The 14,232-nt window shown below is 46.3% G+C and overlaps 4 protein-coding genes across 4 annotated transcripts; 1 reads left to right on the top strand and 3 right to left on the bottom strand.

Moving 5' to 3' along the window:
- Positions 1-33: 33 nt before the first annotated feature.
- On the top strand, positions 34-3,095 carry BDBG_07695 (leucyl-tRNA synthetase; the record flags this gene model as incomplete). The annotated part of the gene is made up of 3 exons (XM_031723205.1): positions 34-495; positions 599-739; positions 798-3,095. The coding sequence occupies 3 exons, from the start codon at positions 34-36 to the stop codon at positions 3,093-3,095; spliced, it is 2,901 nt and encodes a 966-aa protein (XP_031580325.1).
- Positions 3,096-3,570: 475 nt separating this feature from the next.
- On the bottom strand, positions 3,571-7,611 carry BDBG_07694 (uncharacterized protein). Its single transcript, XM_031723204.1, has 4 exons — positions 6,521-7,611; positions 6,288-6,454; positions 5,852-6,231; positions 3,571-5,790 (listed from the first exon to the last, which is right to left on the bottom strand). Exons 1-4 carry the CDS (start codon positions 6,817-6,819, stop codon positions 4,702-4,704), a joined length of 1,935 nt encoding a protein of 644 aa, XP_031580324.1. The 5' UTR covers positions 6,820-7,611; the 3' UTR covers positions 3,571-4,701.
- A 431-nt stretch (positions 7,612-8,042) lies between these two features.
- BDBG_07693 (diaminopropionate ammonia-lyase) lies at positions 8,043-10,165 on the bottom strand. Its single transcript, XM_031723203.1, has 2 exons — positions 10,030-10,165; positions 8,043-9,871 (listed from the first exon to the last, which is right to left on the bottom strand). The coding sequence occupies exon 2, from the start codon at positions 9,779-9,781 to the stop codon at positions 8,408-8,410; it is 1,374 nt and encodes a 457-aa protein (XP_031580323.1). The 5' UTR covers positions 9,782-9,871; positions 10,030-10,165; the 3' UTR covers positions 8,043-8,407.
- A 2,170-nt stretch (positions 10,166-12,335) lies between these two features.
- Positions 12,336-13,953, bottom strand: BDBG_07692 (formate dehydrogenase; the record flags this gene model as incomplete). The annotated part of the gene is made up of 5 exons (XM_031723202.1): positions 13,915-13,953; positions 13,699-13,725; positions 13,369-13,544; positions 12,682-13,227; positions 12,336-12,606 (listed from the first exon to the last, which is right to left on the bottom strand). The coding sequence occupies exons 1-5, from the start codon at positions 13,915-13,917 to the stop codon at positions 12,336-12,338; spliced, it is 1,023 nt and encodes a 340-aa protein (XP_031580322.1). The 5' UTR covers positions 13,918-13,953.
- Positions 13,954-14,232: the final 279 nt, after the last annotated feature.

The raw sequence follows: 14,232 nt of genomic DNA, 5'->3' as shown, positions 1-14,232 counted from the left end.
AGAGGGTGATATGGGGATGCGACGTCGATCCAAATGAATTTCCGGCATGCAACCCTCGCCCAGCAATGGGGTCGATACCTCTTCTCCGGGCTCCGTGCCCGTCCCGCGATTCGCGCTTCATCGACCGCCTCGCGGAGACTAGATCTGTTGGCAGTGGACAGAAAATGGAAAGACAAATGGCGGAGTGATCCTACATCTGAATTGGTGAATAACCATGGCAAGGAAAAGGCATATGTCCTCTCAATGTTCCCGTATCCATCGGGCGCATTGCATATGGGCCATGTGCGGGTTTACACCATATCCGACGTATTGGCTCGGTTCAAGCATATGAAAGGATATGATGTGCTACATCCTATGGGGTGGGATGCGTTTGGGCTTCCAGCGGAAAATGCCGCGATCGAGCGGGGAATTGATCCGGCGCGGTGGACCATGCAGAATATCGCCAATATGAAGGAACAGCTGAGGGCGATTGGGGCACGATTTGACTGGGATAGGGTATGATAAATATATACTGTGTTTCGTCAGCTCCTGATGATATAGGATATTCTTGTAAGTATCTGGTTCACTGACGTTTTCAAATTGTTTGCGAGAGCTGTAGGAGTTGATGACATGTTCGCCTGAATTCTATAAACATACGCAGCGCATATTCCTTATGTTATATGAAAAAGGGCTGGCGTATCAAGCAAAGGCGTTAGTCAATTACGATCCAGTTGACAAAACAGTTTTAGCAAATGAGCAGGTACGACCATCTTGAATATCCAACAGTATGCCATCTTCTGACACGGTAGGACCAACAGGTTGACGCGAATGGATGCTCATGGAGATCTGGAGCGAAAGTGGAAAAGGTCGAGCTCAAGCAATGGTTTTTCCGCATTACAGCTTTCAAGGAAGCATTACTGAAGGACCTTGATTCACTGGCGGCTGGTTGGCCTGAGCGGGTATTGTCGATGCAAAGGCACTGGCTGGGAAAGTCTTTTGGAGCACAAATAAAATTTCTCGTTTCTGCCCCCGATGATAATTACGATATTCAGGTATTCACAACTCGACCAGACACCCTTCATGGGGTTCAGTATCTTGCGTTGTCAATGACTCATCCTTTGGTGGTGAAAATCGCAAGCTCCGACCCTGAGCTGAAATCCTTTCTCGATTCCGCAGTATCTCTCCCACCAGATACAAAAGCGGGTTATCGCTTGCCGGGCGTCTTGGCTGTCAACCCCCTTAGCTCGGTTGAGGCAAATCCTTCGCTACAGGCTTCAATTCCGGTTTACGTTGCTCCGTATGTTTTAGGGGAGTACGGCGACGGCGCGGTCATGGGTGTACCCGGCCATGATTCTCGAGATTTTGCATTTTGGAACGAAAACTCAGAATCCCAGCCGGTGTCTTTTGTTGTTAAGCAAAAGCCATCACAACCAAGTGAACCAGCAGAATTACCAGAGGCGCAACTGAAGCCATTTACCGGCCATGGTATTTTAGCTGATACCTGCGGGTCTTACAGTGGCATGTCATCTGAAGAGGGTGGTAGAAAAATAGTCGAAGACTTGAAAAGTCAAGGCAATTTTGCAGACGTCGCAGAAAGTTGGCGGCTTAGGGACTGGTTAGTCAGTCGGCAGCGGTACTGGGGAGCCCCTATCCCTATTATCCATTGCCATTCATGTGGCCCAGTTCCCGTTCCGAAAGATCAACTCCCTGTTGAACTACCAGTCATTGAAGGTGCAGGCTTGAGAGGTAGTCACGGAAATCCACTTGAGTCAGCTGAAGAATGGCTTCACACTTATTGCCCTAGCTGCGGTAAGGCTGCTAAAAGGGATACTGACACAATGGACACGTTTGTCGACTCTTCATGGTACTTCCTGCGATTCCTTGACCCGGCGAACCCAACAGAACCATTTTCCCCATCCCATGCCCATCCCGTCGATATTTATATCGGAGGCATTGAGCACGCAATCTTGCACCTACTATACGCGCGGTTTATATATAAATTTCTAGCTACTTCCGAATTGTTTCCCAAGGAGTTGCCAGGCCCCGCGGGGGTTACAGAACCTTTCCTGAAGTTGCTATCACAGGGAATGGTTCATGGCAAGACATACTCTGACCCCTCTACAGGCCGCTTCCTCCGGCCATCGGAGGTTGACATATCCAATCCCGACGCTCCGCTGATCAAGAGCACTCAGACCACCCCAAATGTATCTTTTGAAAAGATGTCGAAAAGCAAATATAATGGGGTGGACCCGACCACTTGCATCGATACCTATGGTTCTGACGCAGTCCGCGCACATATTCTATTTTCTGCCCCTGTCAGCGAAGTTCTTGAGTGGGACGAATCTAAAATCGTTGGCATGGAACGGTGGTTCAACCGCCTGTGGCGCGTTGTATTAGATTCCCGCATTTCATTGGAAGGCCATTCGTTTCTGAGCGCTGAATCTTTCAAGTCCCTGAATGACATCAGACTACCGGACTTAAGTAAGATATCCGACGATGAATCCGCGATCCTACTTGTAGCGCACGATGCGATTACATCAGTTTCCCAGTGTCTCGATGGGATGCCCTACGGTCTAAACACGGTGATATCGAACCTGACCAAATTTACAAATTCCCTGGCGTCATCGCCACTACCAACCACGGCATCATCGCCAACCTCACAAACTATCCTCTACACAGCGCTATCTTCTCTCCTCCGACTTCTAGCCCCTATAACCCCAGCACTCGCCTCTGAATGCTGGGAACACCTCCATAGCTCAAACCCAAACACCTCCACTACGCCTTCATCCGCCAAAACAGTCCCGTCGATTTTTTCTTCACCTTGGCCTGCTCCACTCCTCTCGCCACCCGAGGTTCAAGCACTCCGCGCTCGCGGCGGCAAAACCGTCGCAGTGCAAGTAAATGGAAAACTTCGCTTCAGCACAACTATACCTGCTCCACCTGGCAGTGACTCTGCGTCGAAAAAGGTTTCTTCGGATGAAGAAAAGGCCTGGATTCTGTCACATCTTCTGGAAACAGACGAAGGAAAATTGTGGCTGAAGGAGAGGAATGATTGGGATAAGAGGAAACGAGTTATTGTCGTTGGTGGTGGGAGAGTTATCAACGTGGTGTTCTGATCGGGCTGTTTGAGCTGATTTTGCCTTTACGATGGCTTTGCTATCTCTTCACTGTGGACAGAGGAAACTAACTGGCTCCACCCCGAGGAGGGTCTGCCTTTTTATTTTTTATTTTTATTTTTTTATTTTTTATTTTTTATTTTTTTTTTCAATATTTTCTTGGAGACCACAGAGCGGCAGGTTTGGATAATGCCCCATGACTATATTGTTGTGTAAGGAGTATTCGTGTATAATATATTATGACTTGTTGGGGGTGGAAACCAACCCATCATTCCCTAGTCCCCTCGGCTTTTTTTTTTCTCTCCCATCTCATGTATAACTACGTATATAGATATAGAATCATTTATTCCATGTGAACTTTTCTCTCTCGTTCATTTTATTTTATACGAATACTGTTCGAACGAATATATCTGTCCGGACGCGGAGAGCTTACCAGCGCGCATGGTTTCATATCAATAAGGCGATTTCAAAAGCCTCGATGTGTATGGTTTCGTTCTACGTATCAATAGCTCGAGTTTTTATTGTTCCCCACTTTCCCACCCGCTGTGTAGTGTCCGTGTTCAGACGCCTGATAGGACGGTACTTGTATTCAGCCTACAGTTACCTATATGTAACCAGGAAAATGAATTGAGTTTAGAGTACAACAATGAACTGCACCGGGTTTCTTTATGTTGCCTCCTGTCCGCTGAGCTGTGTAAGGCGCAAGTTCTAACAGCTAGGTGTGGAATAAGTCCTAAAGATTATAGAAAGTGAATGTACATGTACATCACTTCCATTTTGTTTCGGGACAGTTCACAAATGGATTTTAGCAATATTGTTGAAAAAAAACAATAATTTCTTACAACTCTCTGCATTTCTCAATTTCATGTTTCCTCCCATGTTTGTTGGGATATGTAGCATGGTGAAGAAAACGGAGCTCACGGGTCGAAGTGTACATAATAATATAAATAAAGGGAATAAAAGAGCACAGTTGGGGGGGGGGATTAGCTGGAGACGGGGAGGGCCATGAATGAAGAGGCGCATAGTGGATATATTCTGTGATACATAATACATGAAAATAGAAGCGACTAGGTTGGTACTGTACGTAAGGGAAGGGGGTATATTTCGTCAAGTGTGTTGGTTATGAAATGGGTGGCGGAGGGTGGCGGAGGGTGCTGCGTTATAAAGAAATCGTGCGGGCATGCTTAAGAAAAAAAAGGAGAGAGAGACAAATGATAAAAATATGACGGTGATGTGGGATAGCCTTATGCCATTGTTGCCGGCATTTCTTGAAAATTTTTGAATTGAGCAACCAAACACAACATCTTAATAAAGGAAAGTCAACAGGGGGAATAGTAAAGCAGGCAGAATTCTCCAGGAAGAGTGAACCTGGCTCAGCAGGCCTAGTAATAAATGGTAGATGCAAGAGTTGATAACCGCAATAAGATACGCGGTATTGTCGTGAAGTAATGTAGGTTTATTTTAGATGTGCCTGATGGGGTACGGCTGAGGGGTCAATGATTCAACCGTGGGGTCTCTAGGTAGAGAGTTCATTTTGGGTTCGAGATTTGGGATTCGGCCAATATATGAATGGCAATTGTGGAATTGTGGCTTCATTCAACGCATACTAAATCCAATGAGCAGGCTGTTTGAAGGTTTGGTCTGGTAGGAGGGATAGTCGGCCAGGACGCGGCCATGTGGACTGCGACGGAGTAGGAAATGTAGACGGGGATTGGGCTAAAGGGGGCCGTTCGTTCTGAGCATAGCTGTCTCCCTTAAAAATCAGGAGCGGTGCGGGTGGAAGGACATCTTTTTTGCTGGTTGAGGCTTCCTGTATTCTCGTTACAAGTGTCTGCCTGGAATACAATGAAGGGCTAATTCCAAGTCCAGGTGGGTTTTGCCTCAACGGGGATACTCGGGCAAGGTAACCGCTATTCTGGTTTACAGAGGGTGCGGTCAGAGACCCGGTTAAAGGCCCTAGCTCTTTCTGCGAGCCTTTAGATCTTGCGACTCCAGGACTGCGGTTTTCGATGGGCGACGAACGAATGGGTGTTCCAGTCTGAATGGGAACATTACCCAAGCTCGTCGTTGATGAGTTGTGGTTTTGAATATGGGCGGGTAGTGCAATGTTGCTTAGTCGAAGGCCAATCTGCACTGTGGCTGCACTCACATCAGAGGAGAAGCGTCGATGGCGGGCGTATGATGGTCGAGGTGGAGCTAGAATATCTTCGTGGCTATCGTCAGAGTTCAGAACAAATCGTCTTGTGTTGCGGGAGGAGGCTTTGGTGGGGAAAAAAGAATAGCCCGACGGTTTTCCGGAATGTAAGACCAGTGGATGTGGCGTCGAGATTGGGTTGAATGGAGCTGGCTTAGGGTTCTTCGTTTTTAGAAACCTTGGCTCTTCGAGGTCATCTTCGTCGCCAGCGAGAAAGTCTTTTTTCTCGAGGTATGATTCGCGTCGGTTCTCACAAATAATAGGTTGGTTGATTTCTGGTATTAGAGCACGTTCTGTGGAATCATGGCGTTTTGAACGCTTCTTCAACCAAGTCGAGGCCACTGGGCCGATCATTATGTTCCTTCCATTTGCACAAAAGAGGAGGTAAATAAAGGCATAGACAATGCCAAATAAATTCAAAGCTATAGAGCCCATCAACAGCGAAAAGTTGCTCACGCCTCGCAAAAAAGTAGCCTGTATCCAGAAAGGAAGAACCAAAGTCTTTTTGTTGTTAGACAAATAGATGCACATTATAAGAGAGGAAGTGTATTGATGCACTTACAAAGATGATAGTCGTGCCAGCCAGGTAATAGACAATACTGCTTTTGGCAATTCTATCCTGAGTGTCAAGCTTTGCCGTCCTCCATAGTTTCACTGATAAAATGGCTCCGTTCACGATAAACAAGACAATCAGACCTATTGTCAAGGCTAGACCGATATCAGACCAGCGCGTGGTCCATTGTAATAGAGTTGCCAAGCACCTGTCATTTCCCCTCTGCCTAATTTTGGAAGGTATCCATGTCAACAGAAGCATAATAGTTACGACCACCCAGCAAATCAACGAACTCCTTCGCCCAGTAACAGCAGATTGAAAGGACCGAAAACTTTGATAGACTGCGTTCGCAGTAAATGTCAATACAACGTAGCCGATAATCCACGCAGCTGCCAAGCAAGAATTAGTTTTGTGCCTCAAAACCTTCCAGAATAACAATAGCTACCTGTCCAAGTAATTTGTGAAGAAGCTAAACATCCGTCTGCAAATACGTTTTGGAGACCCGTGCTTTGAACACCTATCAATATCGAACTTTGTAAAATCGACGCAAACGAAAACATTAATGGAATAATATTGGTGGGAGGGACGTGACGTAAAAATTCGAAGCGTCTCCTGAACATTCTACATGAGCATAATCAGTCTGTAGGGGGGGGAGAGTCAAAGTTCAGAGTTCCTAACCTGATCCGGCGTCGATGGGCTCCCTTTGATAACTGCCAGCTACCATATATAATGCTCAGTATCACGAAAGTCGAGGCTGTCACGCTGAATGAAGCCGTAATGATAATAGAAGCGCGGCTCTGAATATTGAATTTCAAAAATATGAAAGTAGCCAAATTATTCGCGAAAATATTGCTTCTTCCAGGTTCTCCGCCAGAATTGGCTCCATTGCTGAACTGGTTCATCGGATTTCCCAACCCATCGCTAAGACCATTCCCAAGGTCATCTTGCTGATCACCAGAATATACCGGCTGTCGCATGCCAATGTTCCGATTCGCCAGCTTGGGACCGTTGGAGAGAATAGATGGCAACCAAATAAACGATAAAGAGATATCCAGCTATGGAGTCGTAGGAGCGACAAAGTGGAAAGAATAAAGAAGGACAGGATGAAAATCAAGAAAAGATGGGGGGAAAACAGTGAACTTAGTTGAAGATAGGTTCAGTGATTCTGAGGGCTGAGATTACCAGGGCCTTCTCACAATAGTGGCTTCAGATCCTGGTCACCTGCCAAAGAACATACTTCCGTAGGAATCCAACCTCTCCTGATCATGGTAAGAGGGGGATAAACTAGAAATGGGGGACAGAAGTTAAAACATCGAACTACCAGAAGGTTATGACAAGTTCTCTCCTGCACTCCAGCGCTATTACGCATGCATGTCAAACTTTGGTGAGTCTGGAGGCCATAAGGCTTTGAGCTCCCTGATTAATGGCATTTCTCAAGCACACACAGTTTCAGCACGAGTTTGCTGGATACCAATCTATAGAATTCGGAATAGTCCCGCTAACATGGGAGTAGTTCTAGGTCAGAGCGCAGCTACCCCTGGGGATATCATCCTGGGTTAGAAATCATTCCAAATGCATCCAAAGAAGATATAAAATAGATCCGAGTAGAGGTGTCTAAACCAGACATGTTCGGCGTATTGGGAATTGTGAAAACAAGAATTAAATCCTTGGGATCGTCTGGAAGGATACTCCATTACCTATGTGGGCAGAAGGGAAAGATCTTGCTCCTCAAGCTTGTCGCCGTCACAATTATTCATGCGGGATGAAACTGCATCTGTTGGAGCAACGTTGGAGGTTTGAAGTTAAGGTTGATTACACTAAACCCAAATAGGAAGTTTGTAGCTAGCCCTAATAAGATCGGATAATCTGTTCTTGACGCTTTGACTGTAGAAGGGACAGCAACCTAGAGCCATAAACTCACGTTTACCTACCTGCTCTGGCGGAGCCATCCAACCATTTTCACAATATCAACCCCTTTAGTAACTTAGGAGCGCTGGTTCAGATGCCGTAGTTATAACAGTCATCCAGGCTTCAAACCAAGCCCTAGTCGGAAAAATAAATATTGCAGCCTTTCTGCTCTCACAGTGGAAAAATATCGTGAAAGTCGCTGTTCTGGTAGACGATTCTTCAATCTTTCATTTAGTTCAAGGTCTTCCTTTGTTTAACAGTAGCATCTCACTTGTACTCAGCGCTTCTACGATCTCTGAGGAAAGCTTTTTATCTCTATATGGAATTAATTGATCTTCATAAGTTAATACCTCCTTTCAGGTAGAGAGACCCTACGCTTCAATACATTTGTACACTCATACCCAGGTTTGACAATAGCAGGAGATAGTATCTCTTCTCGAGCCTGGAAGACCACACTTTGCGAGTCGATAACACCCACCCTTGCTGTTATCTCCTTCAGAAGGATTCAACGGTTTCAGATATTTCCATAGGGCCAATGAAGCCAGAGCCTAGATGCATCACTCTAATATTAATTCCAATTTTCACTCATTGAAACAGAAAGAAAAATACTAAATATTATTTACAAACTGAAAAATAACCAGCAAAAGAAAGAATTGATTATTGTCGATCTGTACTGGCGGGTGGAAAGGTGTCTAACGCTTTTGGACGAAGTAGAGAAACCATAGACGTTGCAATGCTAGCCAGCTTATCACTTCCCAGGCCCAAACTGGTAATATTGTGGAGTTGACGAATGTCTAGATCGCGATGTTCCAACCACGCTGCAATATAGTCCTCAAGTTTTGCCTTTTCTCTCTCAGGAGCTTGGGAAGAAGATGGACTGGGTGATTGAATCTCATGTAGCAACTCTGAGAGAGCAATAGGGTCTTCGACGGATACATCGAAGGGGGTTGAATAGGGTCGTGATCCTTCAGTACATAGGAGAACGGCAACTGTAGACGGGTCGAGTGGTCGGACGCTGCCCAAGCGACGCAGAGCAGCTATGCCAGCTGCACCACAGGGTCCAGCTCGTATATTCTGTGACTCCAAATACCGAACCGCTTGATGTGCTTCGAAATCAGAGATGGTCACGCTAACGTCGACACCAGCTTGGAGGATTGGCCATGCGGTCGAAGAAACAGTGCCACAATCCAAGCCATTCATGATCGTACGCGAGGTATCGAGTGGAACACATTTCCCTAGCCTCAGGCTTTTGTGTAGGCACGCCGCTGTGTCAGGTTCAACGACCATTACAGTACTCTGGTGGCCTGGTGACTTGAAATGAGAAACGACGGCCTCTGCGAGAGACCCGACCCCCACAGGGGTGACAACCATTGTTGGTTTGACATTTTTTTCCCCGAGCTGGGAATCGATTTCGTGGAGCATAGTATAGTATCCCTCTATGATCCACGGAGGGATTTCCTCGTAACCGTCAAAAGCAGTGTCTTGAATGAGAAGTCCACCAGACACAGAACTGGCAGCTTCCGAAGCCAGTCGAACCGCCTTGTCGTAAGTACCGGAAACTGAGATCACTTTGGCTCCTTCGTTGGATATCAGCGATTTTGTAGCTTCGTCCAGTAATGCAGGGACGTAAATCCTCGCTTGAATCCGTAGCAACTTTGCCATGAATGCAACAGCTCTTCCATGATTCCCGTCAGTGGCTGCGTACAAAGTAATTGATTGTTCTCTAGCTGTGTCTGAAAGGTCCGCCAGGCTAGTCTCAGGGGAAACGTTAGTCTTTGCCACAATTGCGCGAAATGTTCCCCATGATGCGCCTAGGATTTTGAAAGATGGAAGACACAAGCGATCGCTTTCATCTTTGACATAGATTCCCGTAATCCCCAGCTCCCGAGCAAGATCATTAAGAGGGACAAGCGGGGTCCGGCTATAGTGGGGTAGAGATTGATGGAATTTCAACGCGTTATTGGAAGGTGTATTTCCACTGGTTTGCTCGACTGTTGGATTGAAATAAATTTGCCGGCGATGAGTAGACATGTTGTTAATTTTGTTTGGTTTTGTGAATGTGATCTTGGTTGGGAGGATACTTGCTGGAAAATCAACAAGGATGGATTGCTCGGTAACTAACTATTTAATTGAGCACTTCAAAGTAACTTAACCTAGCGGCATGCGGATACCACGACCACACCAACAAAGAGCGCGCAGCCGGCAGGGGAAGTTGGGAGGCCTATCTTCTACGCTGCGTACCTCTAAATAATGGAAGATGCGGATTTCTACAAACGTACCTTTTGGCATAGGCGTTGAAGAACACTGTCACTCAGGCCACATTAATTCTCATACAGAGAAAACAAGGGTGAAAAACTGTCACTTGCAGCATTGGCACTGGATGGCCTAGCCCACGTATTCTCAGTTCAATTTTTCTTTCTTTCTTGATTCAAGTTTGTTCCAGCTTTCATTACTTGGAACATTGCATTAGTAGTAGTACTATTTCATTCGCCATGTATTTTCTTTGCTACAATTCCCTCATTGCCATGATTATGAAATTCTGGGGTATATCGGGCTTTAACCTATAGTACTAGCTCTTACAGAAGTCATTGTATATTGACCTATGCATTGTATTGCAGCAGCTTAATGGAAGAAGCCTGAAGGAATATTTCCTTAAATCCATGCGCCAGAATGCAGGGGACCTAGATATGGGTTCTACCTTGCACTGTGCCCACAGCATCAAGTATTAGAGCCACATGGAGCAAAATAGCTAGAGCATTACAGAGTAACTACTGATGACAATGCTTGTAGGGTAAAGATCAATGGGAATAAAATTAGGCGACACATTCCATAGAAAAAGAAGAAAAAGAAAAAAAAAGAAAAGACAAAAACAAAAATATGTAAAGATATTATTGTTGGGCAACACGCACACCACCAGCACTAAGAGGCCGACGAGCACGCCGACGAGGGGCGCGACGAGGCTTTTGTCGGGACACCTGTGGCGGTTTCCGAATTTGTCTTTGCACCTGGGTGGATTGCGTGTTAGTTAGAAGGATTCTGGGAAGGGAATTTTGGGATTTCAGGGGGGAAGGTATATGTATGTATGTACAGTACATACATCCTGGTGGTTTTGGTTGGCGAAGGATATATAAAGGAAGTGGGAGTTGGTGAGAAGCCATATCTGGTGTCGAAATCATCATTAGACATGCTTGGGACTGGCTGATTGAAGGAGTGAGTAACTAAGTTAAGAGTAAGAGTTTTTCTCCAAAAAATATGCCGTCATCAAAAATATCAAGTAGGGACAGCCAGCCCCAGAATTCGGGGTATCCCCTCTAACATATAAAAAAGAACTATAAAAATCACCAGCGCTCTGCGACATTCAAACGCACGCTATGAGGATAACTAATTAAGTCTCGTGATCGACAAGCGCTTCGCCTTGCTCCTTATCATCCGTATATAAAATAGGTAACTAGCTACTACAGTAACTACAGAGTACGAGATACTGCAGATCCTCTGCGCTAGAGAATAACTATTTATGTCACCCGACTCACTGCCAGCGTATTTGCTTTTCAATCGACTACTACATAGTACTGTGACCAGCTCAATTGACGGCAGTATTGAGTGACAAGTTAACTGAAGGGTGAGGTTAGGGTGGCTGTAACAACGGTTGTTAGCGGGTAAGCGGTTTCGAAGGTCAATGGTTGGTTAGTTACTCTTCCTTTCGCGGAATACGAGTTTGTCTTGCCCTTGCTTGGTCTTGGGTGTTTTAGAGTGTGCTTGGCTGACTGGGTATGAAGTCTGCGAGCATAGCATGAGGAGATTTTGGCCGAGATAAACTGTGAGAGAGTAGCAGGTATGGGTAACTTATGTATGATATGTGGTATGGTATGGAGCTGCTGAAAAGATTATACTGAGAGCTGTTTCACTAATTCAACTCTATATTCTCCATACTGTGGACTGCAGATTGCATAACTTGTTTATCTGATGAATTATCATATAAACGGTTAGCAAGAGTGATTCTATTCTTGTCAAATCTAGATTCTAGCTAGATACAGAGCTGTAAGTACTTAAGTATCAATATTTATGTTTATTCATCAGAGATAATTCAATCATTTTATCTGCTGATATATATGCATGAAATGATTTTCTTAACTACTAGTAAAAGGCTGATGGTGATTGAGCTCTGTGAATTTTTTATAACTAGTTATAGCTTCATAAGCTTCCTCTCGGTGAAATTGTTTGACACAGTAACTCTGTCCGTAGTTTGATCTCTCTCTTTTGTTAAATAAAAATAAAGGGAGGAGAATAGGAGAATAGCAAAAAAAAAAAAAAAAAAAGAAGAAAAAGAAAAAAGAAAGAAAAAAAAAAAAAAGAAAGAGAGAAATTCTGCTACTTCTTTAAATATCATATCATGTCATTAAAAAAAAAAAAAAAAAAAAAAAAAAAAAAAAAAAAAAAAAAAAAAAAATAGAAAAATTTCACTTCTCACTCCCTATATCAGTTATGTTCAAAAATACAGCCTCACACAACCCCCCCTTACTTCCTCTGCCCATACGACTTCGTCGCATAATCCCCCGCATGCACAATCAAATCCTCCGGCCGATAATCATGCCTGCCGGAGAAATACGACTCGAGAATCGCCTTCGTGCCCTCCGCGTAGCGCACCTGCGCATCGATGGAGCTGCCGGACATGTGCGGCACCATCGCGTTTCCGCCGCCCCAGGGCCCCTGGACGTAGCGCAGCGGATGGTCCTTGGGCGCGGGCTGCGGGAACCACACGTCGCCGCCGTAGCCGCGCAGATGGCCGGATTTGATGGCGTCGGCGACGTCTTCTTTGACGACGATGGCGCCGCGGGCGGTGTTGATGAGCCAGGAGCCTGGGGGGTGGGGGTGGGGGGGGGTTCATTAATTCGTCTTGTTTTTGGTTTGGGGGGTGGGGGATAAAGACATACCTCTTCTTCATCTTCGAGATGAGGTCTTTGTTAAACAAGCCGCGAGTCTTCTCGTGCAGGGGGCAGTTGATGGTGACAACATCACACTGCGCGAGCATTTCCTCCAGATTCTCCACGCGGCGGCATCCGATCTCCTTCTCGACCTCTGGCGTCAGCGGCTGGTAATCATAGTACAGCAGCTCCTTGCAGTCAAACGGCTTCAGTCGTCGCAGGACACGCTCGCCAATACGGCCCACGGCAACGGTGCCGACGACTTTTCCCTCGAGGTCATACTCGTTCTTCGCCACGGCGGCAACGTTCCAATCGCCGCTGGCAACCTGCTCGTGTGAAGGGACAAAGTTGCGGACCAGGACGAGAATGGTCATGACGACGTGCTCGGCGACGGAGACGACATTGCAGCCCGTCACTTCGGCAACGGTGATGCCGCCATTCGTCTTGTTGGCGGCGTTCAGGTCGACGTGGTCGGATCCCACACCGGCCGTGACGGCCAGTTTCAGGTTCTTGGCTTTAGCCAGGCGTTCTGCGGTCAGATATCCTGGGTGGAATCTGGGATAGAGTCACGAATTAGATGAATATGGATATGGATATGGACAAAAAAAAAAGGGAGGTAAGGCCAGACTGCCATCTTCTCTAGGGGATTGGAGCTTGATGCTGGGTGGTGTTTGCATTTTGCATTTTATAACGTACGGGGTAGTGATGATAACCTCAGCATCGACAAGCTCCTGGTCGAATTTAGAGTTGGCACCTTCTTTGTCAGAGGTGGTTACAAGGGTATGGCCCTTCTCTTCCAACCACTTCCTCAGGCCCAGCTCGTTCTCAGTCGTTCCGAGCAAACCAGGCTGGTCCTTCGCATGTTGTCCTCCCTGTAACTCATATTAGAAATGAAATTCCACAAGTTCCAGATACAATGGCTGAGACTCTCAGGAGTGTGAACAAGATGTCCAAGCGCCCGCAAACATAACTGAGAAAAGGACATAAAAAAAAAAAAAAAGCCCCGGGGGGGGGGGATCAACTTACATCATACAAAACCAAGAGTACTTTACCCTGCAGTTTCGGACTCGCGGTCAGTGTTCTCACTCCGGTCAATGGTGGCAAAGGGGACGACAGCCCGTATAGCTGAGCATTGCTGCAAGGGAACGCAGCGGAGGAGGTGCGGGGAACAACACCGCGACCCGCGAGGACGGGGACGGGGACAGTGCGGGAGAGATGGCGGGATAAAGAGCGGAGAAATACCATTGTGGCTGCTTCAGGGCAGATTTGAAAGAAGAGATAGGCGATCTTTTACTTCTTGTCAACGAGCTGAGATGGGAGGAGGAATGAGCCGCGTTGCTGCGTAGATAGATGTTGTGTTGAGTAAGATTTTGAATAAGCAGCGGGGCGGGGAGGGGAGGGGAGGGGAGGGGAGGGGGGAGAGGGGGGAGTGTTGTGCTTAGTCAGGCTAGCCACGGATGCGACAGGACGGACCTTTGAATATGATGTATTTGACTGATTCGAGTATGAGAGTCGCGGGTGTATAGCGTAGTATAGCAGATGGAACCTTGATAGTTGCAG

This window comes from Blastomyces gilchristii, assembly GCF_000003855.2.
Source record: "Blastomyces gilchristii SLH14081 genomic scaffold supercont1.20, whole genome shotgun sequence".
Taxonomy (NCBI): domain Eukaryota; kingdom Fungi; phylum Ascomycota; class Eurotiomycetes; order Onygenales; family Ajellomycetaceae; genus Blastomyces; species Blastomyces gilchristii.
The sequence above is the reverse complement of the archived record's forward strand: the minus strand, read 5'-3'. Positions and strand labels throughout refer to the sequence as shown.